The 26,836-nt window shown below is 43.6% G+C and overlaps 3 protein-coding genes across 4 annotated transcripts in view; 2 read left to right on the forward strand and 1 right to left on the reverse strand.

Moving 5' to 3' along the window:
* The window catches only part of CHLSN (cholesin), a 523,051-nt gene extending 522,307 nt beyond the window's left edge, over positions 1-744 (reverse strand). The window contains exon 1 of the mRNA XM_089682029.1: positions 622-744. Coding sequence (XP_089538155.1) covers positions 622-719 — 98 coding nt within the window. The 5' untranslated portion in view covers positions 720-744. The remainder of the gene's footprint in view (positions 1-621) is intronic.
* A 1,286-nt stretch (positions 745-2,030) lies between these two features.
* On the forward strand, positions 2,031-10,073 carry UQCC4 (ubiquinol-cytochrome c reductase complex assembly factor 4). 2 transcript variants are annotated; one of them, XM_089682042.1, is made up of 2 exons: positions 2,031-2,174; positions 9,236-10,073. In XM_089682042.1, exons 1-2 carry the CDS (start codon positions 2,140-2,142, stop codon positions 9,561-9,563), a joined length of 363 nt encoding a protein of 120 aa, XP_089538168.1. In that variant the 5' UTR covers positions 2,031-2,139; the 3' UTR covers positions 9,564-10,073. The 2 variants fall into 2 exon arrangements, with proteins under 2 accessions (XP_089538168.1, XP_089538176.1); XM_089682050.1 differs by having other exon boundaries at positions 2,060-2,170.
* Positions 10,074-23,441: 13,368 nt separating this feature from the next.
* Positions 23,442-26,380, forward strand: LOC149473022 (uncharacterized). The gene has a single exon (XM_089682060.1). It carries the CDS (start codon positions 24,277-24,279, stop codon positions 25,615-25,617), a length of 1,341 nt encoding a protein of 446 aa, XP_089538186.1. The 5' UTR covers positions 23,442-24,276; the 3' UTR covers positions 25,618-26,380.
* The last annotated feature ends 456 nt before the right edge of the window (positions 26,381-26,836 follow it).

Here is a 26,836-nt window from a genome sequence, read left to right on the forward strand (position 1 = left end):
CGTAATCTAAACCTCATCCAATCAGAGAAAACCTTGCATTCATTGGGGAAAATACAAGGCATTCTGTGAATGGAGCCAATGCTGAATGAGCCCCCTCCTGTGCTTTCCATGTAGCTGGGCCATCGCTCAGAACCAGAAAATGAATGGGTCACTTGAAGCGGCAACTACTACAGTGCTACTCCACTTCCGCAGTGATCACTCGGGTATGGAACGGGCACGCTTACACAGGCTCAGGCTGGTCCAATAAATTCCATGGCTGACGTGGTAAATGCAACGCGGTATGACTCCAAATCTTCCCTGTAAGAACCGTGAACTGTCCGCAGCAAAAGCTACTTTTCTGACAAAATCGTCGCAGCCATGAAATGGTTACAGGTGTGATTCATAAACAGAGACTGACATGTTTCTACAACTAAGCAGAAAGACATACACACAGCACAGCACTGGGGGCTCATTCAGCTGGCTGCCGTAAAGTGAGAACTGACTTGTTGCTATGGGTTACTACACACTGCCCCACTAAACAGTCATCGTTAACCCTCCAGAGGTGTGGCAGGGCCTCTTCTGTACACCCAGCCATGGACACACAACAATAACAAAGTCACACACAACCCGGCTACAACTCACGTGGCCACTCTGACTACACACTGACTTCCTTCTTCAGCACGCCGCTCACTCACAAACCACGCCCCTCCACCGGCAAGGAGCTCTGAGAGACGGCGCATGCGGACTGGACGCGCACTGGCTGCCTGGTTCTGCGCACGCGCACTTGCAATACGATAAATAGCAGCTTTCATTGGAAATTGGAAAAAAAAAACGTGTCAGTGGGAGGAAATGCAAATGGGGGAGGGGTCCTGTTATCACACTGTATGATTACATATTCTTGTCTGCTATGAAGTATAGGTTTTAGGAAGAAAATAGCAGATGTGACATTTACCTTCCAAACTGCACACAGTGATTGCCTATATCACACACTAGAGGGCGGCCCAGGACTCATCGGCTGCTCATAGCAGTAGAAGAAAGCCATGTAATTGTAGTACCACCACTGACGACTAGAGGGCTGCTTAAGACGCATCGGCTGCCCATAGTAACAGTATAAAAATATATCATTGCAGTGCACCACGAATGACCGCTAGAGGGCGGGCCGAGACTCATTGGCTGATCATGACGTAATTGCAGTGTACCACCACTGACCACTAGAGGGCTGCCTAAAACGCATCGGCTGCCCATAGTAACAATATAAAAATATATAATTGCAGTGCACCACGAATGACCGCTAGAGGGCGGCCCGAGACTCAATGGCTAACCGTAGTAGCACGATCATGACGTAATTGCAGTGTATCGCTAATGACCACTAGAGGGCTCCCTAGTACTCATCGGCTGCCCATAGTAACAGTATAAAAATATACCATTGCAGTGCACCACAAATGACCACCAGAGGGCAGCTCAGGACTCATCAGCCGCTTGTTATGTAGCGCTATAAAAAATATGTTATTGCAGCGCACCACCAATGACCACTAGAGGGCAGTCTAAGATTCATCGTCTGCCCATAGAAACAGTATAAAAATATACCGTATATATCATTGCAGTGTACCATGGATGACCGCTAGAGGGCCGCCCAGGACGTCACAGCTTCCCGCTGTTGTAATTGCATTGTACCACCAATGACCACTAGAGGACAGTCTAAGATTCATCGTCTGCTCATAGAAACAGTATAAAAATATATATATATCATTGCAGTGAACCATGGATGACCGCTAGAGGGCCGCCCAGGACTTCACAGCTGCCCGCTGTAGTAATTGCATTGTACCGCCAATAGACCACTAGAGGGCTGCCTAGTACTTGTGGTACTTCGCTTGTTGCCAAGTAACAAGTGGGAGACGTAAGCTTTCACGGGATATTATGGCAGACATTCCTACCTATAGTCTATTCATACATTCCATGTTTTATTATGTTTTATAAGAGACAAGTCTCGAGTATTGTGCGGCGTTAACCAGTGACTTTGCCAGGACTTATTATGGCGGCTACATGGAGACACGTACTGTGAAAGTCACTTCCGCTTCCGGCGACCTTCAGAGCATGTGTGGTAGTGGAGGCTGCCTGTGTTCCTGTGTGATGAGTGGAAGCTGCGGAGAATAGACAAGAATGAAGTGGCCATTGTGTAGAATACAGCCAGGCAGGTAATAGTCCTCTCACTGGGTGATTTACTGATCTTCTACTGGAAGAAGGCGGCCATGTCATGGTCAGCTGAGCTGCATATGTGCTGTTTGCTGGATGGAACATTACTGAGGGACCAGTGATGGGGGAGGAGGGGAGAACAAAATTGGTTTGTCTTTACAAACCAGAGGAAGTAAAGTTCCGTGACAGCGAACAGGCAGGCTTTTTATTGTATGAGAGCCTCTTCTGCAATAAAATACACTCTCCTGTGATGTCATCTGAGCTACGCATGCGCAGGAGTGACGTCATCCCGCACTGGCCAATGAAGGCAGCGGATCAAGGAGAAGATGCCAGTGAGGGACAGGAACCGTTGAAGGAAAGCGAAGTATAGCTCCTTTTAGTTCCACTTTACTAGCGGTGCACCGAAATGACAATTCAGGATGAATTTCACCGAAAACTGAAATGCACAGTTTTAAAAAAAATGATCTATAATTGTATTATATTCAACTTTTTAACCCCTTGCCTACCAGGCACTTTCACCCCCTTCCTCCCCAGGACAATTTTCAGCTTTCAACACTGAATGACATTTGAATGACAATTGCGCGGTCATACAACACTGTACCCATATGACATTTTTAGCATTTTTTTTTTCATACAAATAGAGCTTTCTTTTGGTGGCCTTTAACCACTTCAATACCAGGCACTTTTACCCCTGTCCTGCCCAGGCCAATTTTCAGCGCTGAATGACACTTTGAATGACAATTGCACTGTCATGCAACACTGTACCCATATGAAATTAAAAAAATTCACACAAATAGAGCTTTCTTTTGGTGGTATTTAACCACTTTAATATCGGCACTTTTACCCCCTTCCTGCCCAGGTCAAATTTTCAGGTTTCAGTACTCTTACACTTTGACAATTGCGCGGTCATGCAACATTGTACCCAAACTAAATTTTTATCATTTTGTTCACACAACTAGGGCTTTCTTTTGGTGGTATTTAATCACCACTGGGGTTTTTATTTTTTGCTTAATTAACAAAAAAAGGACAAAAATTATTTGGGGGAAAAAACACGTTTTTCTTTGTTTCTGTTATAAAAGTTTGCAAATAAATAATTGTTGTTCATAAATTTAGGCCGAGATGTATTCTGCTATATGTCTTTGGTGGAAAATACCCCAAATTAGGATGTATTATTTAGTTTGTAGGAAAGTTATAGAGTTCACAAACTATGGTATAGATCTGAAAATTGATCAATCCTGAAGTACTGACAGCCAATCTAATATCTTGAGGTCCAAGAATGTCAGAACAGTACAGATATCCCCCAAATGACCCCTTTTTGCAAAGTAGACAGTTCAACGTATTTCATGAGAGGCATGGCGAGTGTTTTGAAGTTGTAATCTTTTTATAATTTTTTGGAAAATGAAGAAATTAAAACAATTATTTTCCAAATTTTTTTTTATTACATACTGTCACCAGTGCAGTACAGCATCATCATATAACTGGTGTGGCAGTGATCAGGGACATTGGTGACAGTACAAAAAAGTTTTTTTTAAGTTTTTTTTTTTTGTTTTTGTTTTTTTCATTTTACACTATGACCAAAGTAGTATAATGTTACCATAGTAACATTGTACTACTTTGGGGACGTGATCAGTATTTTTTTTTTTTTTTTTACACAATTTGATTGCTTATAGCAAAGAATTTCTTTGCTATAAGCAAGCATTTAACTGAATAAAATTGATTAATTTGGGTTTTTTTGTTGTGATTAGCCACGGCTAATCACATGACACAGATGGGTTGTGATTGGCCCAGCCTGTGCATGTGATCACTGTGACCATTCACAGCTAGACACACTCGTATACAATGGATGGCATGAAAGGAAGCCATCCAGTGTTTACAACTGTCATGTGACCTGGTGCGATTGGTCAACAGGGCTGGTACACAGATCTGTCTTTAGCTGTGTCCAAGGTACACAGCCGGTGACAGATCTCGTCACAGCACGGCCCTGCGGGCACACGCAAGGCGCGATCCAGGAAGGACGTCATATGACCTTCCTCATCGATGAGAGTCCCGCCTGGCCGTCATTTTCCTATTGACTGGGAGGGAAGTGGTTAATCACCTCTGGGTGGGCACTGATCATCACGTGGTAAAAGGCCGCTATGATTGACCTTTTACCTCATCACGTGATCAGCGTGTGTGTCCTTAGGACACAGCTAATCACAGAGAGCACTAGGTGCGCACCACTGGGGGCACGCAGGAGGGTGCGTTCTGGGAGGACATCATATGACGCCCTAGCAGAACTGGACAACCGTGCTGTAGCTGTCATTTGGCTATAGCGCAGTTGGCAAGAGGTTAATCAATATCATGAATTTAAATGAATATGAATTTATTTTCAGCTCCTTTCAGCCAATAGGCTGCAGTTTTTGAAGTATGTCTGGTCCGTTGCACTTCTCTTGTGGTGTTAAAGAAATCCTGCTTGCTGCATTTTTGGTGCATATTTGGTCAGTTAAAAAAAAAAAAACACACCTCCCTGTTGAGGCCTCATTTACATCAATGTGTTTTTTAGTGCTAATTAACATGGTTTCTTATGGGACATGTTCACCTCTATGCTTTTTTTGAGCTGCTGCGTTTTTGCAAAGGGTCAGGGACTTTTTAAAATGCAAAACATTGCGTTTTTTTGTTCAATAGACTTCAAAGGAGATACTGCAGAAAACACATGTAGTGCGTTCTTCACACGTTTTTGATGCATTTTTTTTATGTGGTTTGCATTTTTAATCTGCAACAGGTTTGCCAAAGAAAAATTAGAACATTCAAAACACATCGAAAAACGTGTGCAAAAATGCACTGCAAAACACCAGACGCCAACAGCAATGATGTAAACCTGGCCTGGAATGCATTGAAAATGCAGCAAAATTGTATCAGAAATGCACGTGATATGTTTTTGATGCATTGTTTGAGTCACATGATCTATGAAAAAATCACCCTAAATGTGGTAAAATCGTGGGTAAAATCAGAGCAAAATCACACGTTTCAGTGGCCATTACCGGCACCTTTGTTACTATCGGCAAGATGCCACGAACACTATTTTCAGCCAATACATCAGCGCATCCCTAGCTTTAACCCCTCTGTGCCAGTACATTAAATAAGCTGTGATGCCCTCGTCCAGTAGGAGGGGCTCTCAATCATGTGGCACTATAATTGGCTCCACAGTACTGATATCATTGGCAGCTCATCCTACTGCCTTCAGATCGTCTTACTTATACCCAGTGAAGTGACTGGCCTCAGGTCATACACAGAGAATAAACAAATCCTCCTATATAAGTTGTACCTGTTTATCTGCAGCCATTTCTACATCTGTTGAAAGTGCTCACTTTATAAAGCTTGTCTGAGAGTTCAGAAAAAAGGAGGCAGAGAGCTGAAATTACACACTTCAGAGCTCTGTGAGGAGAGCTCTGAGAGCTGATTGGACGGAAGAGACACCCCCCCCCCCCTCCTCCACACAGCTCACAGGAATAGAGCTGAGGCTGTCAATCTGCTGGAAGTCCCTACCCTGTCACCATTTTTGTCTTGGTGTCAGGAAATCTGATAGAGGAATGAAGCCGCAGACTGAAATTACACTCAGTGCTCTGGATTGAGACAGGTACACTAGATGGATATGCTTTGTTCATATTTCATTTCTGAGGTTTACAACCACTTTAAAGCAGAACTGAAGTTCTACTGTAGGAAACAGTGAGCAGGCTATTTATCATAGAAGAGATAAGATAGATTGTCTCCTCTGCAATAAAATGCCCCTACCTGCCTGCTCGCTGTCTTCTCCGGCTCTGTAAACTGTGCTGCACATGCACCTTAAAGCTCCGGGCTGATCTCTGAATGCCTGGATGACTGCTTCCTGCACATGCACAGTAGTGACATCATTCCCCGCTGGCCAATGAAGAGGTCCGAAGACTGGCACTCAGAAGACGATGCCAGTGCAGGACCATAGGACAGGTAAGTTTTAAGTCTTTATCTTCACTTTAACCCACAGCTGGCAGTGATAACTCACACTTCTGGGGGTGTCAGTGAAGCATGTCCCCCATCAAGACAGCAATGCATGTATGGGTGTTGAGGCCTACCTGACTTGGTGCCACATGAAGGGCTTATTCAGATGGGCAGTAAAAGAAGCATCTGAGCCACAGTTTTACCACCCCGACAGCTCATCTGCACTGTAACTATACAGCCAGTCAGGGCTATACAAATGCCGCAGCATTTTTAACACTGGGTGCAGAGTTTGACAGGTAACACCACCTGTCAGACTCCCCCATTGAGTTTAGTGGGGCAGTAGCACAACCACAAGCCAAGCACTTGGCTTGCATCAAAGACCCACAATGTAAAATCAGCAATGTAAACATTTAGCAAATAAAAGTTAAAAAAAAAACATGCTTAGGAGGCAGCTATACCACCTTCTGAAGCGTTCCACCACAGACCATTTTTCAGAGAGTGGTAAACCGTACCATAAGGCACAAAAAAAAAGAAATTCCCCCCCCCCCCCTCACTGAACTCCGGGAAATCTAAAAACTCCAACTTGCAGTGGGTCTGTGACTGCACTACATGAGTTAATTGCACATTTATGTCTAGGGAGATTTGGAAAAGTAGATTTACCTACCCAATCCTCCTCTCCTGCAAGTTCCTTTTGGCTGCTAAACTGGTCCCAACAGTCTCTACTCCCTGTGCTCCGGTAGCATAACGTCCTCTGATGTCATCACGACCAATGCAAGGAACATGGGGGAGCTGAGGATTGGATAAGTAATAGTTTTACTGACACCGAAACTAAATGAACGGGTAACTTCTGCCGTGTGTGATCAGCCCCACAGAAAGGGAAAATTCTTAGGTTTCTAGATTTGAGCTTTAAGTTTAGGGTGTACAGAAAGAGGCTTTGTTACTTACCTGACCTCCCACGCCAGTGTTAACCTCTTTTCCCCAACGCTTTGGTCCTTGGGTGGTCCCTCAGTGTGATCACGTACAGTGAAAAGCTATTAACCCTGCATTGTGCAAGGAGGAGACGAATATATGTGCCTTCGGCTGTGGCCATCTTAGAGAGGAGACTGTGGGGGACCAGTTGCACCTCTAAGGAAGTATATTATTATATAAGTATATTATTAGAGCAAATGTAAGTGTGAAAGATAATGGGTTTTTTTTGGGGGGGGGGGGGGCAAAGTTCCTTTTTAAAGCCTAACTCTGGGCAAAATAAAAACCTTTGCAATGGAGACCCCACCTTACACAGCAAGGACTATTACTTTTCTCTTTTCCAAGCTCCAGCAGAGTCCCTTTGCAGAACTTTGCGCTCGCAAAAGAAAAAAAAATACTTTTTTTACCCCATTACATTTGATGCACCTCTTGTGCTCTGATAATATACAGTTGCAAGAAAAAGTATGTGAACCCCTTGGGATTACATGGAGTTTTGCATGAATTGGGCATAAAATGTGCTCTGAACGTCATCTAAGTCACAACAATAGAAGAACACAGTCTGCTGAACATAATACTACACAAACATTAGATGTTGCCATGGTTTAATTGCACATAACATGTAAACATTCACAGTGCAGGGAGGAAAAAGTATGTGAGGCCCTAGCTTAATGACTTCTCCCAGAGCTAATTGGAGCCAGGAGTGAGCCAACCTTGACTCCAATCAGTGTGATGATATTGGATGTGTTGCTGACAGCTGTCCTGCCCTTAAAAAACACACACCTGTTTTGGGTTTACTGGTTTCAAGAAGCACTGTCTGATGTGAACCATGCCTCGCAGAAAAGAGCTCTCAGAAGACCTACGATCAAGAATTGTTGACTTGCATGAAGCTGGAAAGGGTTACAAAAGTATCTCCTTAGATGACGTTCAGAGCACATTTTATGCCCAATTCATGCAAAACTCCACGTAATCCCAAGGGGTTTTCTTGCAACTGTACTTACAAGCTCGGCAGGTTTTACACTTGGTAGGTTCAGTGCTGTCCTCTTCTCCCACACCACTGTCCTGCCATAGGTGCTGTTACATGCTGCCATCTTTTTTGTATTGTCACAGGGAGCTGATTGTTTCTACCTGATTCCTGCAAGCCCCCCCAAAACAGAATGATGCAGTTTTATGAGTCATGGAAAGTAATGCTTCCTTTCATAATGATGTTGCATGTTCAGAGAGGCATGACTTTCCTCCATCCATGGAAGAAAATGTAAACAGACAGTATCAAATCTCTGCACATATGTGGGATCTGGCACCATTTCTGTTTTCATGAATGAAAACCGAAATGGCTTTTTCGTATCCTGGGATATGTGCCATCGGTGTGAAAGCATTACTGCTGTCCAAGACTTTAAAAGGCTTAAGCAGGCCATAGATGAGTCGAAAACCAAAAAAATTTTTGCTGATCGTGGAATTGTTCACTTTTTGCATCATAAGTGTGCCAGCTGTGATAAGTGATTTCTGTACCGCAATCGAAAATGAAACAAATTATTGCACAGTCATGTGAGCTATTTTCATTTTTCAGTCGACAGAACACTCGGTTTTTGACTCATCTGGCCAGCTTTACTCTTCTGCTGACAACATTTTACCTGACAGGAAGTGAAGAGAAAATTACTACAGGGACGCAAACAGAAAAAAAAAAAATCTTACACGGGCCCTTTTCCTACTTTATTTGAAAAAAGAAAAAAAATCTCTCTATGTTGCTGTTGGAGAGTTCCTCTCACTTCCTGTCTAATGAAACATCACCAGCAGGACAGGAATTGGAGGTAAATCTGTTCAATGGAGCTCCAGATAGCAGTAAAAACCTGACAGGGATTCAAGTCCTTCCCCATTCTATCCAAAACAAAAAAAAACTGTTGTGGCTGGACATGCACTTTAAAAAAGACTGCTTGATTGCCACTTTGTCATTATAAATATTCCACCAGGGCCTCATTCAGTGTTTTATTTTGGTATGTTTTGCAATCCATCCAGAATAACTTGTTGTTAGTCCTTCTAAACTGGTATCATGTGTTACGTGCTTATACTAGTCTATTTGATAAGCTCTCACAAAGCTTCCTGCTTTCTAAATCCTGAATCACAGTAATGACAATTTTATATATTGCAGGTTACATAGGTCATTTGTTGCTGCCTGCAGTGCTCGGATGGTCCATCTTAAGAAGCCCCCAGACTCTACAGAAGAGAACAGTTCGATACCTATAAAGTTCTCTACAAGTAAAGCAGGTCCTCATAAATGGACTGTTGACAGATCATTTGGTAGTGATTACCAGCAGCCCTGGTGGAAAGTACTGCCAGTCAGTTTATTTATAACAGCTGTTCTGATATGGGCAGTTTTTCGGAAAGAAGCAGAGATTGATGAGAACATCTACAAACCAATTGCAGAGTTACTAGGTGACATAGAGAAGACTGAATCACAAGATCAAAAAGGCAAATAAAATTCTATACGTTGACTATGTTTGAACTTTTATTACAAGCAAGCCTATGGACGATAGCACTGCCGGATATACTGTATAAGTGGATTTGGCCTTCTACATTTGGACTGGACAGTGCCATGAACCCAATTGTTCTATCAAGCTGTGGAACGGTTTCTGAGAATGTGGACAGCAAAATTTGATGTATAACGTGCTATAATTATGGATTGAGGGCCTGCATTTTAGTGCCTGGATAATAAGTGCTGTGCACATTTTCATCAAAATGGGGAATTATGTGAATGAATGAACTATAAGTCATGCCTGCCGCATCAGCAGATGAATTTGTAGTTTGAATGGGCTTCAAGCACACTGATCAGCATGCTTGTAATTCATTCATTCTTCCTCTGGTTTTGTAAGAGAAAAGCCCATACAGTGATACAGACACAAAGCTAGAGGAACACTCTGCAGTAGCCTGAAACTGCACCCACAATCAGCTGAAATCAATAATAAATGTACATTTTAATACCTGCAAAATCATGTGCGGTTATTATTTTTTTGGGGAGGGGGGGACTTCACTTTTAGTAAGTAAAAAGGTTTAAAAAATTAAAGGTGCACCAAATCAATAAACCAGAAGAAGAAAGGAAACTTTTCATGAAAGGAGACGGACGGTTATGTCCCAAATAGGTTCTAAAGTTGGACCACACGACCCGAGATTGAGGTCGAGCTGAGTTAACGGAGAGCATACTGGTGGTACAATCTGAACCAGTCATTGTGCAAAGGCTCTGACAAAGGCATGGGAAGCTGGCAGTCCCTTGAGTTGCACTGTCTAGGCAGAAACCTGAACCTTAGTAGTTTTTAGGGCCAAGGACTTTTACAATCCTGAATGGAAGGATAAGTCCTCATGCACACTGGACATTTTTACAGCTGCTGTTTTTGGCACTTTCTTCTACAGCCAGAAAACTCCCCAGCATGTTATTCTATGTGTCCATGCACACAAATGCTTTAACCAGTGATTTTTTGGCTGAGGAAAAAACCCCAGAACTAGTGGGTTTCTAGAGGAGTTTTTTAGCTGTAAAAACGCTTAAACGCTGTAAAACCCGGCAAACCAGCGTTTTTGGGCCTTTTTTTAGCAAACTTTTTTGTGTAAGTAAAAAAAACACAAACATGGCTAAATGCTAATGCAAAAACGCTAAAAAAATGCAAAAAACATTGCGTAGAGCTGATACTACCGGCGATTTTAAAACGCCCAGTGTGCATGAGGATTAAGACTCTTTCCACAGAGTATTTCTTGGAATGAAGCTTTCTCTTCTCAAAGCATGATTTCCATGTATGTGTGGTAGTAAACCATATAGAATGAGGGCTTTCTGACCTTCAGCAAGGTTGGAGTCATGGAATTTGACAAGTGCTGTGGTGTTGTTGGATTGGAAGTTCCCAGAGTAGGGGCTCAAGTGTGGAAGAGCAGACAGATTTGCCCTGCCAGGACCCCCCAGCCTCACAAGATGGCATCTGTTGCTAGTACCTTTCACCTGACAGGGATAAAAGATTTCCCCCAACTCAAGTACCGGACTGGATAGCCACCATTCCAAAGTTGACCTGGTTTTTGTGCTCCAATTTATGGGTTTATCTAAGAACAGAGTCCATTTGCCCTGCATTGTCAGGATGTTAAGTAGCAATAGTCTTGAAAAAACTGATCGTAGGAGACTGACTCGAAGGAGGCTTTGATTGACCCCAGCAATTTCATTCAAAAGTGGATAGAGGGTGTTCCAGGGAACATATCTCCCATATCTTGGAATGGACAATTCAATGTTTGACCTGTGGAAAGAAAACTCATGCCAGGGCCGTGTCCAGCATGAGGCCCAGATCCACCAGGTGGTGTGATAACTCTAGGGTCAACTTTTATTAATTGAGGACCCAGCTATCCCATAAAACATGCAAACTTTCTTGCAGATTGGCCTTACAGCCAGCCATTGATTTGCTTCTGCAGGCACACAGAGAGCCAACACTTAGGGACAAGGATCTTGGTGAATAGTTGTGGGGCCGTGGTCAGGCCAAAAGACAGAGCCACAAATTGAAATCATTTCCCCAGAGATAGCACTGATGAGTTGGAAAACTTGATATGTGCAGGTAGGCATTCTTGATGTCCACCTAAGCCAGGAAGTTCCCCTGATAAAGAGAAGCAATCACTCACAGATTCCATATGGAACTTTTGAACATCAGTAACTTGGTTAAGTGCTTCAAATCCAGAATGGGCCACACATCACCATTTGGCTTTGGCACGATGGAATAGTAACTGTTAAACCTTGCTGGTTCTGGAACAGGGGCAATGATTCCCTGAGAGTACAATAGGACCAACGCAGCATGAAAGAGTTTAGATACGAAACTCCTGCATGTAGCTTCTGGACACAATGCTCAGACAAATATCTCGAGTCCATACAGCCATGCTTCCCTTTCCCCCCCCCCCCCTCCCACTTGTAGAAGCAGGGAAGGTTCATTTTCCTGTCTTGATCCTGAAGAAAGAAAGCTTCTGCCACTCCTTTAAAAGTAAGTGTTTTCTCCTGTGATCTTCTGGCTAAATGTATCCATTACCCTAAAGACTATCCCCCTCAAAAAGCATACATTCCAGCTGTTTCATGCAGGGGTGCTCTCCTGACAAGCATTATAACTTTGCATACACCATCAAAGTCTGACAAATCCTTATAGATGCTATGGTGGGTTGTGTGTTTGCATATGCCATGGAAAAGGACATCTTAAATAGGGACTCAAATTTTTTGCCCATATAGTCTATAAACACCAGTACATCATCCACCTGTAAGCATATATTTCCATAGCTGGGACCGCCCACTTTTGGATGAAGCTGTCCTCCATAAGGTATTGTGCAAACTGCTTAGTGGGATGTAATCATCTTGTCCAGGTGCATCCAGACATTGTATAGTTCCTCTGGTATGAGGATGCAACAGAAAGGACTTGGTTGGTTTGGATGCTTTCCAAGACCCGACTGTGTCACTTTAGGCCCCAAGGGTTTTTCTAGTGACAGCTTCAGAATCTTGCAAACCACCTTTGTGAGAAAATTCACTGTGGTCCTCTCTGTTTGCAAAACAATAGAGGCCCAGTGTCATCCTCCGTGTATTCATCTACCCCTGAGGAGCCTGCTTCTTTGGTCCCTTCCCCCTCCACTTCCTCTTCTTCTAACCTTAGAAAAGGTGGGAGGGGAAACTCACAAGGTAATCCCTGTGGGGACAGAGACCTGGACCATTTATGGTCACCTCGCTGTAAGGCTTTACAGATATACATATACCAATTTTTCCAGCGCAGTGGAAAAGGCAGCCCAGAATTTTTTTATGGACACAAAGGTTCCAGAGGATAGAGCCCCTGAAGGAGTGATTGAAAAAACAGATGCTGCCTTAAAGCCAGAGACTATTAGCCCAAGAATGAGATTGTGGAAGGAAGACTGTCACCACCTAAAGGCCTGAGGTTCCACAGTTGCACTGCAGCCTGGGCTATGGATAATGGAGCTTCACAAAATGCCAATTGCTTGGGCCATTGTCTAGACAGATAAGAGGCTGGATCCAAGATGGCGCCTGCACCTGTGTATGACCCTGGCTGAGCTACACATGCAGCGTGGAGTGTCTGCACCTGCACAATACACTCGTGGCTCTCTCATGCCATAGGCTGGGTGGCACTTGCCAAGTGACCATAGAGCATGCATATACAACGAATGGTGTGAAAAACGACCAAATGTGCCTATAGTTCCCCCACGGCCCGGAGGTGGGGAAAAAGTACCTGGGGTCCCCACCACGATCAGGGCAACATGTCATATGCAAAAGTTCTAAAGGCTCAGTCTTCACTACATCCTGGTTGATCTACTCCACAGGGTCCTCGGGGGCTAGGCTCTGCCACAGCAGAACTAAGTTCTGGGCATGTATAGAACCCAGCTAACTCATGCGATGCAACCACCTGCCAAGGTTGGCTTCCAACACAGGATCCAGTGCAGTTGCAGCATACAGAACTTCCTTGTTCTATAGGAACCAATCCAGATAACCACAGCTGCTCTGAGGTACCAAGGCTTACCTACTAAACCCAGCTGAGAGATTTTGAGCATCTCAGGAAAACCCTCTCTCAGGAGGGAGAGACAAGACCATCACCTACATACAGAGTCTAGCAAAAAATTGAGGCAATGCTAGGAGTGAGAGAGAGGCTATCCAGGGCTGAGTTAAACTCTTCTATTTGCTAGTGTCCAATAACTTAGAGGTGGAGCATTACGTAGTGGTCTAAGAATTAAAGAATATGTAAAACTAATATTTCATTTGTATTGCTTCCTTTGTGGAATCCCTGGTGTTACTGCCAGTCCCTCTGCTTTCCTAATAAAAACTGACCACACTAGGCATGAGAGCCAACCATTGTCAGTTCTCTAGCTACAGTGCCTTGAAAAACTATTTGTACCCCTTGTCTACATTTTGTCATTTTCCACCCAAATAGAGAATCTGTGGCAAGACTTGAAAACTGCTGTTCACAGGCGCTCTCCATCCAATCAGACAGAGCTTGAGCTATTTTGAAAAGAATGGGCAAAAATTTCACTCTCTAGATGTGCAAAGCTGGTGGAGACATCCCAAAAAAGACTTGCAGCTGGAATTGCAGTCAAAGGTGGTTTTACAAAGTATTGACTCCGGGGGGGCTGAATACAAATGCACGCCACACTTTTCAGATATTTATTTGTAAAACATTTTGAAAACCATTTATCATTTTCCTTCCACTTCACAATTATGTGCCACTTTGTATTGGTCTATCACATAAAATCCTAATAAAATACATTTACATTTTTGGTTGTAACATGACAAAATGTGGAAATGTGAATACTTTTTCAAGGCACTGCATGTTGGGAACTCAATTTCCCAATTCCCAACTGTTTTGCCTTTCATTTCTATTTTAAACTGAATGGGTTGTTTTATAAGGTGAGGATTTACAATCACTTTAACTCTCATGTGTCCTGTTATGTACAATTAGGAAATACAGCTTTATTCAAAACCAAGTGCTTACCAAGCAGGCATGGCCAGTGGTGAAGGGAGTTTCACCCCAGATTAGACACATAGCAATAAAAAGCCCAACAGAAGATCTAACAAAGTTAACATCTAACAAACACTTTTCTTTACATTTGTTTTTTTTTTACCAATAATCATTTACCTTAAAGGATAAGTTCACTTTCGGGAACATGTTACATGGTCCACTTGTTTTTAAGGTGGAATATGTAATATGTTCCCACTCTTGCAGCAGCTCGGCGATCCGAGCCCTCTGTGTGGCAGCAGTTTTGGAAGTTCCCTGTATCATCTGTCACTTTATGTAAAGAGTTCGGCTGTGTGGGACTCCACCCACATGGCCATGTCATGCATTCACAGAGTTCTGTAAATGAATCAACTACTAAGTACCAACATCCTTTGAGGATGTCGGCTTGTAGTTCTCAATGAACTACCACGGCTCTGTTGAGCGCTGTGGTAGTTAATGGATTCTTCCTGTCAGTGTGAAACTGCCTGCCCATACGATATACGGGCAGACAGCTTACACAGCCAGTCTTCAGGAGTCCTGCATGGCACCAGCAATCTGCTGATCACGGTGCAATGCTTTCCAGGCTCCTAAACAAAATAGTAAATGCACATTTTTTTTTAAACCTGCAAAAAAAAATGTGCATTTATTATTTTTTTTAAAAAGGTGAACCTATCCTTTAAAATCATTTAGTAGCCAGTCAGTCCTTACAGCAGGTACAAACAGGTAATTTATATTATCTAAATTAAAATAATTGACAGTCAACCCACTACATAGAAAACATGCTACACCAGTAGTATGTGGTCGCAATTAATCTCACATGATCACAATACTGCAAGTGAATAAGGGAATCATTTGTTCCAAGTAGAAAATCCGGTTGCACTGGGATTAATTACTATAGGTTTTATAAGTGTGGTTAAACAGGAGCTACTTTCAACTGTGTTCTTGCTTGTGAAATACAGATGTTTTAGTTTAAAAGCTTTTCAGCAACTATCAATACCTTTTGTGCCCCTTACTTTAGCAGATGCATAACATCAGATGACATTTCCAACTTATTTTGCCTTCAAAACCAATAACGGGGTTGACAGTGATTTGTTTTGGGCCTGCTAGCATCCATTTTCAAAGTGATTGGTATTAGATTTGAGGCCCTTCTCTGCAGGGAGGCATGAACAACCGTTACATAAGAGACATATTATAAGAGACATATTATAAAATTTTGCAAAAAATCTTTTTTTATAAATTTGGTCCACAATGTAGTCTGCTACATTTCTTTGTTAAAAATAACCAAAATCAGTGCATACTGTATTATTTAGTCTGTTGAAACGTGGAGTTTGCAAACCTTTTGAGCCTACCTCTGGTTGTACTGGCGAAACCGGTCAGGAATGGCCCAATACCACACTCCCAGGTCCTGTACTGAACTTTCCATGGACTTCCACTTCAAGATAAGTACCTTTATTGGTTATGGATGCTCCTCTCAGTGGCTTAAACTCTCCTACCCCATGCTTGTCTGACATAGATATCTACAAGGCTCTATGCTTCAAGATGTCGTTTTGTCTCTAAAAGGGGATTGTGTGGTGGCCATCCTTATAACTGAGAGGTTACTGTATATTCTGATTGCTTACAAGCAGATACCATATGCACCTGTGTGCACTTAAAGGGTCTGTGCCTCAGATAATGCCATCTCTTTGATTGAGGAGTCACCGCACATTTGATTGCTTACTAGCTACACCATATGCACCCCTGTGCATTTAAAGGGACTGTGCCTCAGATAATGCTATTTGTTTGATTGAGAAGTCACCGCATACTCTGACTACTTACAAACCACACTATGTGCACCTCTGTGCATTTAAAGGTATTGTGCCTCAGATAATGCCATCTCTTTGATTGAGGAGACACCGCACACTTTGATTGCTTACAAGCTACACCATATGCACCCCTGTGCATTTAAAGGGACTGTGCCTCAGATAATGCTATTTGTTTTATTGAGAATTCACCACATACTCTGACTGCTTACAAGTCACACTATGTGCACCTCTGTGCATTTAAAGGGACTGTGCCTCAGATAATGCCATTTCTTTGATTGAGAAGTCACTGCACACTCTGATTGCTTATAGGTTATATCATATGCACCCCTGTGCATTTAAAGGGACTGTGTCTCAGATAATGTAATTTCTTTGAGTAGTCACTCTGATTGCTTACAAGCTATGCCATGTGCACCCCTGTGCATTTAAAGGGACTGTGCTTCAGATAATGCCATTTGCCTGACTGAGAAGTCACTGCGTACTTCGATTGCTTACAAGCTACACCATTTACACTCTTGTGTGTTCAAAGGGACTATGCCTCAGATAATGCCACTTCTTGAATTGAGAAGTTACTGCCAACTCTGCTTACAAGCCTCATCAGGTCCACCCCAGTGTATCAAAGGGACTGTGCCTCTCTTCAACTAATGCCATCTCTTTGATTAAGAAGTTATTGCTTACTCTGAGTGTTTACTGGTTATACCTATTACCTCCAATTTGAGGAAATCCCATTGCTAGTTTATCTATGGCTGCTACATGTTATATCCCCTCAAGGGACTGCACTCTCCATCTAAACCACCTTTAGAGTATACCTACTCTCTGAAACATCCATCAATACATCATTACTTCTCAGCTTAGTCCTTGACCTGATCATGTATGAGGGAGGTTACAGTGGGCTGATAGGATCTCCCCTGGATGGTGCCCTACAGCTTAGCGCCTGAGGGGATCACAGGCTTTTCTTATACAATTATTTACATCCTCCTCTGGACTACATGTGGTCGTACATTTAGGATCAGCTGTTGTTGTCATCTTTATGCCTTGGTGTTTAGTGTATGAGGGAAGTTTTGTTACCTTTCGTGCATCCTTCCCTGTATTACACTAATACATCATTCTCATTGTATGTTTGGTCTGGTGCTGGGTTTATCCTGGCGTTTATGGCTGGTCAAGTCTGGGTACAGGAGTTTTTTGTTATGCCTTTTGCCCTTTTTTCCAGCATAGAACATGTTATAGCTTATAAATTAGTCATCCATACCAGGGGCGGACTGGCAACTCATGGGGCCCCTGGGCAATAGGGGATCATGGGGCCCCTGTGTCCTTGCCCAAACTAAAAAAAACCTATGAAAAAGGTACCGGGGGCATCTCATGGGGCCCCCTACTGACCACGGGCCCTCGGGCAGTGCCCAAGTTTCCAAATGGTCAGTCCGCCCCTGATCCATACAATTATCTTTCAACCAATGAGTTTTCCCGTGATGGGGATTTACCTAACTTGGGACCAGTGGAGTGTGGCACAATTTTTGTGGTTTTTTTTTTTATACTTTTAATTTTGTCTGTGTTAATAAAGACGTTTTTGTGCGCCATTGATTACCTTCTCCTTTGTTTAAATTACTACTCGAGTATTTACAAATTCCCCATTACTGATGAGTCCACAACTAGTCCTTTTTCTGTTAGTTTCTCAAAGTTGTAGAGTCTACAAACTATGGTATATACAGTATATTTGAAAAATTGATCAGTAATGATATACTGATGGCCTATCTCATTTCTTGAAGCCCTTCATTTTTATTTATTCAATTTTTGTTTCTTACATTTTTTACATACTGTCATCAGAGTAGTTCAGTGTAACTATAATGACACTGTACTACTCTTGGGTGATGATCAGGGCCTTTGTTTTTTTTACACTATGATTGCTTATAACAGTGATGATCACTGTTATAAGCAATGGTTTTAACTGTCAGAAATGGCTTTCATTCATCACAGCTTGCTTACTATTGTTATGGTGAATACTTGTGAGCTATTATGAATCGAGGTGTTCAATAAGTTCTACAAGTGTATGGGGTGCGCTGGCACTTGCACTGACTCACTTAGCTAGTGTGTATAAATGATAAAAAAAAAAAAGATTGCGCCGCGCTCCTATATATTTATATATACAGCTTAAGCTTCTATAGTGTATCAAATAACAATATTACCAAATATGAACTGTGACTATACCACTAAATGCATATGAAATAATACATATAGATAGCATGCATGGTAAATAATCCTAAAGCAATAGTGCCTTAATGGGTGCCACGGTATAAACCTATGTTGCACCTATATATAACTGTGTATACTCTATATTAATAGTGCAAAAGCATATGTGCACGTGCTAATATTAAACAAATATATATACAGTCTTTAAAATAAATGTGCAGGTGGATATTCTGTTCCTTTTCTCCGAGTGCTAGATGGTCTCCTTATATGCTCACCTCTATATTTGCCAGAATGAATCCAGGCAAATACGCTTTTTATCCTTCCAGGATAGATGAAATGGGATGATGCCTTTGCTCTAGCCGTCCTATGAGGTGGACATGCATATGGATGGATCCTCCTGTTATCTCCTTTATCTCCCTGTGTATCTATGAGTACACTGAATAGCTCTCTTGGGATCTCCCAATTCCCCTCCTGGGGTTGTTTCCTCGTTCACTCCTCCTTATATCAGCTCATGAGATGTTTGGTCAAAAAGAGGAAAAAGCAGACCATAGTGTCTTATCCTTATACACAAGATGGATTTATTTCTGCCAATAACAGGTATAACTTGATGGTATGCAGCTCATATATGATCCAAACAGGCATGGATGGCAATCAGCAGGTAAAAAGTAGGTAAAAAGAAACCTCTCTGCAGCTGCCCCTGCAGTGCTGTCTGCCTGTGCTTGTACTCGGATCTGCTCGCTTCTCCAGTGCAATGTCGTGACGTCAGAGCCCCTCCCCTACGCGTTGCGTCACAGGGTCACGTGACTTCATCAGGGGGAATTTGATTGGATGCCACGACTATGTATGCCCAGCTATTTATATGTCTCGGCCGCCATTTTCCCGAAGCCCATATGGGCGCGGCCATTTTCCCAGTGATTTTCCCTAGCTGTATTTCAGGTAAGTAATTACAATGAGTGTGTCTGCTTGATGTTGCGTTTCCTCTGTCTGTCAGACATTGCTAACTGGGTCAGCTGCGATCCATCTCATGCCCTGCAATGGCTAAATGATAACAACAGGTTATGATCTATATTTTAGAGATAAGCTAAATCTTCTAATTCTGGCAGATGAACTAATTCTATACTTTAATCAAAGCAATATAAAATAAAATAAATAAGATAATAAAACATTTAAAAAATAATGTATTGTACATTATACAAATAAAAATAAAAATATCACATATACCTTTCTATAGGTAACCAATATATTATTGATTATACTATTATCATCAAACTTTAATGCTATAGAGATCCCATCTCTATAGCAGAGAAGATGCAGATGATGAGTGTAATATGGTGTTAGACTGTGTGCGTATACTACCAGTATATAATACTCAAATTACATCCTGAACATACCAAGATGCAAATGATGAGTGTAATATGGTGTTAGACTGTGTGCGTATACTACCAGTATATAATACTCAAATTCCATCCTGAACATACCACGAGCATGTCCACGATGGAGCCGGAGGATATTAAGTATATATGATAAAATGTATCCAAGCTGTGTGTATATTGAGGGCCTTAGGATATCAATATCAATCTCCATGTTTATTTGTTGCTGATGAAACATGTCAGGTCAAACTCCTTATTTAACCCATTGGGAGCCAAACAGCCCATTTCATAGATCCACTTCGACTCCTTCTTGCTAATTTCCCTTATTCGATTATCCCCCCTCCAGTGTTGTACATGTTTCTCAATGCCCCAGAACTCTAGTTTGCTTGCATCTTTATTGTGATATTTTTTGAAGTGCTGTGATAGATGGTGGTATTTGTAACCCCTATTTATATTGTATACATGTTCTTTGATTCTTTCTCTAAGCATCCTCTTTGTACGACCAATGTAAATTAGATTGCATGGACATTTTAGGGCATAGACAACCCCCTTTGTATCACATGATATAAATTGCTGGATAGTGTATTCCTTTCCACTTTGGGGATTCTGAAATGTGTATCTTCTCCTTATATTGTTAGTCAATCTAATGCAACTGTAACATCTACCACATGTATAGAACCCTTTTCCTTGAAAGAAGCTTATTTGATGATTTTTGACAGGTGGTGCTATTACGCTCTTAACAACCTTATCCCTAATATTAGGAGCTTTTTGATATATAAATCTAGGCATTATAGGAATATTATTCTTCAGGTGCTTATCTAATGTCAACATTTTCCAATGTCTTTTTATTATATTCTGTATTGATTTATACTGGGTGTTAAATTGTAGCACTACCGCTAGTTCCTCGTTTACAGTATTATCTTTACATTTATCTGCTATCAGTATATTCCGGTCCATAAGGCCTACTTTGTCCCTTTCTTTGTATATTGTTTCTTTTTTATATCCTTTATTAATAAATCTTTCTGATATTACACCACTTTGCTCTTCATAATCTTTCATGTTAGTACAGTTCCTTTTCAGTCTGATAAATTGACCTCTAGGGATATTGGTTAACCACGCTTTGTGATGGCAGCTGTCTATGGGGATATAGGAATTTCTATCTACTGCTTTGAAATGGTTTTTGGTGTGTAATTGTAATCCCTCTTTGTAAATTTGGATATCTAGAAAGTTGATGAACGTATCATGTATATCATAACTTAATTTTATATTGCCAGTATTCATATTTAAGTTATCATAGAATTTCACCAGTTCCCCTTTTTCCCCTTTCCATATCACCAGGAGGTCATCAATATACCTTTTGTATATTATGATATCTGGGCTCTTATTCTGAAATACTGACTCCTCTTCCCATTTTGCCATATAAAGGTTAGCAATGCTAGGGGCGAATTTAGCGCCCATAGCTACTCCCTTTCTTTGTATATAGTATGTATTGTCATACCAAAAGTAGTTGTGAGTGAGGCAAAACTTTAAACATTTTATGATGAATCTATTATGTCTAATGGTGTTGTTTCCATACTTGTTCAGTGCCCATTTAGCTGCATCTATGGCCCCCTGGTGGTCTATGTTGGTATACAATGCTGCTACATCTGCTGTACTCAAAATTGTGTTAGGATCTATGCTTGTGTCCTTGATTTCCTGTATCACATGTTTTGTATCCCTTAGGTATGCTATAGTTTTAGTAACCAGTGGTTGTAGATAATGATCCACATATTGCTCTAGCCTCGCTGTAAGCGAGTCTATCCCATTTATAATGGGTCTACCTGGCGGGTTGGTACTGTCTTTATGAATTTTAGGGACTGAATACATGATAGGCAATCTACATACTGATGGTATAAGATATTGATGTTCCTTCTCATTAATTACTCCTTTCTTTTTCCCTTTAGAGACCAATTTGCTAAGTTGTTTCTTGTATTCCTTAGTGGGATTATTAGTAAGCACTTCATATGTATCACTATCATTAAGCATATCTGTCATTACTTTTTCGTAGTAGATCTTAGATTGTATCACTATGCCCCCTCCCTTGTCAGCTGGGCGTATGATAATGTCATCTCTCTTTTTCAAAGAATCTAAACCTCTTTTAAGATTAATTTCCATTTTAGGTTTCTTGATGCTGAGGGATTCTAGATCTTGTAGTACCATCTGTTTGAATGTGTCGATAAATTTGTTATCTCCAATCTGAGGATTAAAGACTGATTTGTTTTTGAGTTGACTATCCGTGGTAGATTCTGTTACTCCAGTGTTATGTGTAATAGAATTGCTAGCATAATACTTTTTTAAGTTGAGCTTCCTAATTGGTTTCTGAATGCTCACATATGTATCAAACTTGTTGAGTCCCTTTTGCGGGGCATATTTGAGACCCTTGCTAAGTGCATATATTTCTTCTTCTGTGAGGGGCACTCCACTAATGTTAAAGATACCTTCACCCTTTAGTTCCTTCTTCTTTTTTTGTTGTGACCTTCTTCCTCCTCTTTTCCCTCTCTTTCTTGTATGTGTTCTACTTCTCTCCCCCCTTGGGTATTCAGATCCCATCCTAAAAAAGGATTGGGGAGGGGTGAGTTGGTTTCCTCCCTTTCTAGGGGTGAGTATCTATTTTGTGTGGGTACTGAATATGGTTTGTTCATTACTGGGTATTGTACTTGATATTGTGCTTGGTACTGTGGCCTCTGTGGTTTAGGATAATAAGGGCCTCTATCATAATCAGGTCTCCCATAATAATCTTGTGTGTAATAACCTTGATGCCCTCTTTGATTATGACCTCTATTGCCATTGTAGTATGGTCTTCCCCCTTGATATGGTTGATGATACGGGGGTCTATATGGTCCCGGATTGTGATAGGGTGGTCTGCCATTATTGGGGTTCCCTCCTTTATGCTGGGAATATCCCTTGATGTCCTTATTGGGTGTTTTGAAGCCTATTGTTTTTTTAGGAGGTGTTTTGTCATTACTTTTGGCTGGTGTGGACTCTGTGGATTTAATCTCATTCGAAATAGAGTTGGTTTGCCATTTAAATACTGATTTATGTTGATAGTCTTGGCTAACCCTTTGAAATTTTTTCTTTTTATTTTTTATCTCTATGTCTTTTTTCTGGGCATTTTTGTTCAACTGGGATAAGTGTTTAGTAAAGTCTGGGTGGTCTTTACTAATCTCTACCTTGTTTTGGTACTCCTTTATTATTTTTTCAATTTTTCTCATTTTTCTTTGTTTTCTTTTAATTAGGAACTGGAGAACTTCCATTCCTTTTTCACTAAAGAAGTTATACCATTCTTCCCTGTCTTCCTCCTCCAATAGACCATCATTGATAGGTAGTTCCCATCTAAGCTTCCTCGGAATCATTCTTTCTTTAATATATTTTCCCGAGTCATCTTCTAGGACAGCTCACTTGAGAGATAGGGCTCCTCCCAGGAAACACCCGCTCCACCTTTTTTCCCCTTTTATAGGCGTCCTCTCTCCCATTGCCCCCAGTTTTAGTGTTTCCTCCGGCCAGGAAGGAGCTACGCCCATTTGTTGTTTTTATCTGGGCTCTCTGGCGGAGTACAGAGGGTCCCTGGCTGAGGCCCCCCCTTCCTCCAAGCGAGGCAGGGGCCTTGTGAGGGGGGGGACCTTTTCAGCCAGTTTCCACTCGGGGAATGCCCGTTGTAGGGTGGGGGCGTCGGCCCCAGATGGTCCCAGCGGGGCTCTCCAGGGGGGTAGAGCCCACTCCGCCGACCGAGGCATTGGTGCCTTTCCCTGCGGGGTTTCAGGTAAGTCTTACCTGCTCCTGGGATCCCGGCAGCATGGCCAGGAGGCTCGGCTGCGGAGGTCTGGACGCTGCGATCGCGTCACTTCCGGGCGCCGGGTGTCGTCACTTCCGGCGCAGGAGCAGGGAACGGCCGCCGCCATCTTGGAAATGGGCGGCGGACCGTGGAAGGAACCCGTGCCACGGCCGCTTCTCCACCGGCGGCCGTGAGAGGGAGGTCGGCGAGGGGGGATCGCAGGGGGGGCGGAGCCCACCAGCCCCTGAAAAACCGCCGCACCGAGGCAGAGTCTGCGGCAGCATGGAGGCAGATCTGTCAGGAGCGGGGGAGGCCTGCAGTAAGGTAAGGGCCTTTGGCAACTCTCTTTTGTTTTTGCCCCCCTCCTCCCCCCCCCCCCCCTCCTCCCCTCCCCTCCCGGGATGATTGGGTGCCCCACACGCACACACAGCCCCCCTCTCCCCCCCCCAGGCCCACGGCTGGAGCTTTCACAGTGGCACAGGGGGGGAGGCGTTGTTTTTACAGACGCATGAACGCATGTATCTCCTTGTCCCCAGATGGGCCCACAGGAGGAGGATAGAGGGGAGAAAGAAGCTCCTTGTGAGCAGAAAAAGAAGTGTGCCACTTGTAGGAAGAAGCTGGCGAGCTCCTGGAGGAAGCAGCTCTGCCAGGGGTGCATAGACAAGCTCATCAAGAAGGAGTCTGGATCTTTTTTTAAAGATTTCCTACAAAATATGACACAGGAAATGTCCAAGACATTTCAAAGCTTCAGGGAACAGAGGCCGGGGCCGGCCCAGGATGAGCCCCAACCGGGCACTTCTGGCACCCAAGGGGGGAAAAAGAGGAAGCTGGACAAGGTAGCGCCGGTAAGGGACTGGGAAGAGGCCGAACAGTCGGACACCTCAGACTCGGAGGAGGGTGAGATTGAGGCTCAGGGCCCAAAGGCAGACAGGTTCCTTTTTCAGGTGGAAGACACGGAGGACCTGTTAAAGGTGATCTATGAGACCCTGGATCTGGAGGAGGAACAGCAGGACCTCTCTCTCCACGACCAACTGTACGCAGGGCTACAGGCAAAAAGCAGCCGTACATTCCCAGTACACCCTGCCCTGTGGTCCACGATCAGGAGGGAATGGGAAGAGCCAGAGAGGAAAGCTTTCCTTCCCAAGAACCTCAAGAGACGTTTCCCCTTTAAGGAGGAAGATGCCTCGGTTTGGGAGACTTGCCCAAAGCCAGACGCCCCTCTCTCGAGGATCTCGAAGGACACGGATCTGTCCTTTGAAGACGGTGGGTCCCTAAAGGACCCAATGGATCGGAAAGCAGATGCTTTCCTGAAGAGGGCATGGGAAGCATCCGCAGTAAATTTTAAGCCTGCAGTGGCAACAACCTGCGTGTCCAGAACCCTGGATGTGTGGTTGGGGCAGCTCCGTTCGCATCTGGAACAAGGTACCCCGGGGGAGGAGATTCTGAAGTCCCTTCCGGTGCTGGAGAAAGCGGTAGCCTTCATCGCGGACGCATCAGCAGAGACCATCAGACTCTCTGCTAGATCTACAGCGCTCATAAACTCGGCGCGGAGGGCTATCTGGCTGAAATCTTGGCAGGGGGATCTGGCCTCCAAGTCTAAACTCTGTGGCCTGCCGTTTGAAGGAAAACTCCTTTTCGGCCCGGAGCTGAATTCAGTCCTGGAAAGGTCGGCAGACAGGAAAAAGAGCTTCCCGGTCCCCAGCAGGCAGGTCGGACGGAAGGGGTTTCGCCCATCCAGGCGATACACGTCAAGGGAAGCTAGGTTCCAAACCCAGCGCCCAGGCTGGGGCGCGAGAAGAGGCAGGAACGAGCCGAGAGGCAGGGGAGGTTTCCTTTTCAACCCCAGCCAGAATAGACCCAAAACCCAGCAGAAGTGACTGGAGAGGCCAGGTGGGAGCGAGGCTGGGGCGCTTCCACGCACAATGGCTAGGGATAACCCAGAACACCTACATTCTGGAGGCCATCCACAGGGGGTACAGAATAGAGTTCACAAGGGCCCCCCCTCAGAGATTCTTTGCAACACCCCTGCCAAAGGACAGGGCCATGGCGGATGCGTTGGTGGACCTCCTACAAGATATGCTCAGTCAGAATGTTATCTGCCAGTTGAGAGAAGAGGAAAGGGGAAGTGGATTCTTCTCCCATTTCTTCCTAAGGAAAAAACCGTCAGGTGCTTACAGGATGATATTGAATCTGCGGAAGGTGAACGAGTTCGTGAGGCCCAGCAAATTCCGTATGGAGTCCATATACACGGTGAAGGATCTCCTTTCACCTGGGGTGTTCATGGCCTCGATAGATCTGCAAGATGCATACCTGCATGTCCCGATAAGAGAAGACTCCAGGAGATTCCTGAGGTTTGCGCTGGAAGGCGAAATGGGTCCGGTGCTATTTCAGTTCAACACACTCCCCTTCGGCCTGTCGTCGGCCCCGAGGATCTTCACCAAGATTCTAGCGGAGCCTTTAAGAGTTTTGAGACTGGAAGGGATAAACATCATCCCCTATTTGGACGACCTGCTTTTATTTGCGGGCACAGAAGGTGGCCTGAGAACGCACATCGAACGTACGATATCTTTTCTGGAAAGTTTGGGGTGGCTTATCAACAAGGAGAAGTCGCAGCTAACCCCCTCCAAGAGGATTACGTACTTGGGGCACGTCCTGGACTCCGCACAGGCCCGGTCATACCTCACATCAGAAAAAGCCCTCAACCTGCGGCAGGACACAAAGGCCCTCAGGAGGATGTCGACCTGCACGGTCAGGACCGCGATGAGAATAATCGGGCGGATGACAGCGGCAATACCAGGGGTGCAATGGGCGCAACTTCACTCCAGGGTTCTGCAAAATCACACCCTTTCCCACTGGGACGGCAGCCGAGCAGGTCTGAATTCCAGGATCCGCATCACGCAGGAAGTGAAGGAGTCGCTAAAGTGGTGGGGAAGCACTCTCACTTTGGAACGGGGAAGAAGTTGGAGGCTGGCCAGCCCAGTGCGGATCACCACGGATGCAAGCATGACTGGTTGGGGTGCCCATATGGAAGACGGCCTCGCCCAGGGCACGTGGGGTGCAGTGGACTCCAGCAGGTCGTCAAATTACAGGGAGCTG

The sequence above is a fragment of the Staurois parvus genome, unplaced genomic scaffold, assembly GCF_062004578.1.
Source record: "Staurois parvus isolate SC_StPar_1 unplaced genomic scaffold, SC_StPar_1.0 ptg000018l, whole genome shotgun sequence".
Classification (NCBI taxonomy): Eukaryota; Metazoa; Chordata; class Amphibia; order Anura; family Ranidae; genus Staurois; species Staurois parvus.